This window comes from Silurus meridionalis, chromosome 9 (assembly GCF_014805685.1).
Source record: "Silurus meridionalis isolate SWU-2019-XX chromosome 9, ASM1480568v1, whole genome shotgun sequence".
NCBI classification, from domain to species: Eukaryota; Metazoa; Chordata; class Actinopteri; order Siluriformes; family Siluridae; genus Silurus; species Silurus meridionalis.
The window spans coordinates 22,138,400-22,141,688 of record NC_060892.1 but is presented as its reverse complement, the minus strand read 5'-3'; the positions used below and the strand labels follow the sequence as shown (position 1 = coordinate 22,141,688).

The 3,289-nt window shown below is 36.2% G+C and overlaps 1 protein-coding gene across 1 annotated transcript in view; it reads right to left on the bottom strand.

Annotated features, from left to right (window-relative positions):
- Window positions 1–2,232: 2,232 nt before the first annotated feature.
- dbx1a (developing brain homeobox 1a) overlaps window positions 2,233–3,289 on the bottom strand; it is a 4,052-nt gene continuing 2,995 nt past the window's right edge. The window contains exons 3-4 of the mRNA XM_046858109.1: window positions 3,116–3,289; window positions 2,233–2,690 (exon numbers count right to left, since the gene is read on the bottom strand). The exon at window positions 3,116–3,289 is cut by the window's right edge and continues 29 nt beyond it. Coding sequence (XP_046714065.1) covers window positions 2,385–2,690; window positions 3,116–3,289 — 480 coding nt within the window. The 3' untranslated portion in view covers window positions 2,233–2,384. The remainder of the gene's footprint in view (window positions 2,691–3,115) is intronic.

Genomic DNA, 3,289 nt, shown 5'->3' with positions numbered 1-3,289 from the left:
ATTTAAAAGTAGACTTTTCAGTTATGTCTGTGAGGCAAGTATTCACTGAGATTCAGGTTGTTTTATTTATTTGTTTGTGAAGAGAGATGACAAAGCTGGAAGAGAGTGCCCCCTGTCTGTTTTCTTAAATTTACAAAAGCACAGTGATTTGTTATTATGAGTGTGTACAAATAAATGAAGTTAATTTTAGCATTAGGAGGTAAAAAATTAACAAAACAACTTCAGAGGATTCATTGTGTGCTTTATGGTGGATTTTGGTGCTGATTTGAAACTTGGCACATCAGTAAAACAAATATTTACTGATTAAAATACATTTTCAGTGTAGTTTATTTATTTATTTTTTATATCTGAGTAAAGAAAGGACGTTGTGAATAAACGTATGTTGCACTGAAGCTATTTTATATGCAGCTGCATTACTCACACGTTAGTGCCATTAAAACTAATTTTGACAGCTTTAATTAATATATTAATGCAAAACGAAATAAAAATGTTGTTACCTAATAAATGTATCCTGGCTGAACATCTACCATATAAAACACAAGCAAAGAAAAGATGATGATCAGGAATGTCTCTTCTCTGTTCTCAGTCATGTTTACATCGCTGACTCTCTCATCCATTTTATCCCCATAATTTTTGTGGCCTTCTGTCTCGCTCATTGTTAGTTTCATAAACTAGCCTACATCTGTGGTGTGTAAAAGCCAGGAAATGATACACCAGTGGTAGATTAAAAATGCAGCACAATGACAGGAAATCGGTTTATGGGCTGAAAACATTGTGCAATGAGAAGGAAAAAAATATTGACATTTCACCAAATAGATTAAAACTTGAGTAACAAGCCTGATTTGAAAATATAAGAAGGAGAATGTACAGTTATTTGTGTAAAAATGTAATGAGTAAAAGTAAAAGGTTGTCTGAAAAATAAATAGTGAAGTACTGATAACAGAAATATCTACTTGAGTAAAGTACAATACTTTGTTACTTCCCACCTCTGGCCCTTTAGTGTGGCCCTGGCACATCCTGCTTGGTGGCCAGATTTGCTGGAAATCACAGGATATGTTAAAGTCTTCTTTAACATATCTAGCTTTGCTATTTTACATTTTGGATTCACAGTTTAAAAATTTAGAGTCTGGGTTGTGCTTACAGTCGAACCCACTTATCTTGACCTCGGTTAACTTGCCAACCCTATTAAGTTGACGTTTTTGAAGTGGAACCGCCAAATTCTCGCTCTGTCTTAGCATTTTCTCATTGGTTATGTTGATTCTTTTATGTCGACGAACCCTAATATCTCGAGCACAAGGGGGGCAAATTTGCCACTTAACGTCGGTTATCTCTATCTGCATGACCAATCGCCGGCTTTTGCCACGTCACCATCTCACTACCGTATTTTCGCGTATATAAGATGCTTCTTATAGAAAGTTTTACATACCCCTCACCCAGGGTGCGTCTTATATACGCGAAAATACGGTAGTGAGACGGCACTGTGCAGCTGCAGAAAAACTTGTGGAAGTGGTGGAAAAATCAAGTCTTACAGATGCTACAGGTGTAGGATACTTTTCAGAGCTGTGTGTCAGAGTGAAATGACTCGAGAATTTAATGTTGACACTGGTTAGCTTTTTGTAAAAACGAACTACACCCCGCACGTTTTGTGTGATTTTGTGAGCGATCTTTGTGTTTGCAATGTTGGAGAATATATAATAATATTATTATGGTAAGTTTAGAGTAAAAGGTATTATAGAGGGGTATGGGTAGGGTTAAGGTTTAGAGTCAGGATGTTATGAGATGGTCAAGTTCAAGTCTCAGTCCCATCAATTCGGTCTGTATTCCTCTGCTGCTCAATTCTGTTCTAAATTCTGTCCTAAATTCTGTCGCTTTGTATTAAAACATAAGCCCAAAACAGCAAATGTAAATTTAGGGAAAAAATGTGTTGCAAAAACATATCTTTAAGTGTAGAGCCATTTCTGTGTTTTGTGTTATTTCACTCGTTCATAATCTCCAATGAGTGCTTTATGCTGATTTGGTCTTCAATTTGTAATTCATTTTGTAATCTACACCTATTTAATAATTGAACAGTGATCACAAAAAGATCTTAGTTTAATGTTACAATTTATTTACTTTTTTTTGTACAAAAAACATAAACATACAAATATGCATACACTGAGACACAACTGCATTCATATAAATTATAAACAAATCTACAGCTTTTAATAAAAATATCTATATGCAATATAAGTGTATGTAACTTAAAATTCTTGGTATAAAATATCCATACAAAAATATTTGTACAAAACTGTACAGTTCCAAAACCGCTGTGTAACACAGCAAGAAGGTTTAAGCGAGTGCTGATAACAAGATCCAATAAGCACACACATACTTTTTGATAAAGGTTACGAAACCATGATCTCATCCTCTGAGTCAGAAGAGTCTGAGTGTTTGCTCAATGGTGAAGACATGCTAAGGTGTGAGCACTGAGATTTTGGTGAACGGCATAAATCTGTAGTGTGTACACTTCTCAGTCCATCCACTTCATCCTCTTCCTCATGGTGTAATGGTTTATCCTGCACATCACTCAGGTCAGGGTGAGGGTTTGTCCTTGTTGGCAGCGTCTGTTCCCTGCAACCTCCGGATGACAACAGCTCACGCTCCTTGGAGTTCCTCCACTTCATCCTTCTGTTCTGAAACCAGATCTTCACCTGTACACCAAAAAATAAGAAAGATAAACTAACAATAAGTCATGTTGTACATACACCCAATGGCCTCTTTAATAGAACACCTATAGCCTTTTACATCTATTTTGCATTTATTTAATTAGCCAATCATGTAGCAGCAGATCAATGCATAAAATAACATAAATACAGATACACCTTATCTAATGTTCACATCACACATCAAAATAATGGACAAATGTGTCTTGGTGACATTTGTTTGGTTGGATTCAATATTATTAAAACTGTTTGGTATCTCCTGGTATATTTAAAACAACAGTCTCTAGAATTTACACATAAAATGGTGTAAAAAAAAAAAAACCCACATCCAGTGCTGCAGTGTGTGAGGACAGAAACACCGTGTTGATGTCAGATGGGAAAGATAAGGCAAAAAGCTTTATGAATAAAAGTACCTGAGAATCTTTAAGGCCCAGTTTGGTGGCAAGTTTTTTCCGGTCTGGTTTGCTAATGTACTTTTGTTTTTGGAACATTTTCTCCAGAGCTTTTCGCTGCACATCTGAGAACACAGCCCTGCGCAGCATCCCTCTCCTGGGCTTTCCTCTGGAGGCCAATGGCCATGAGAATGT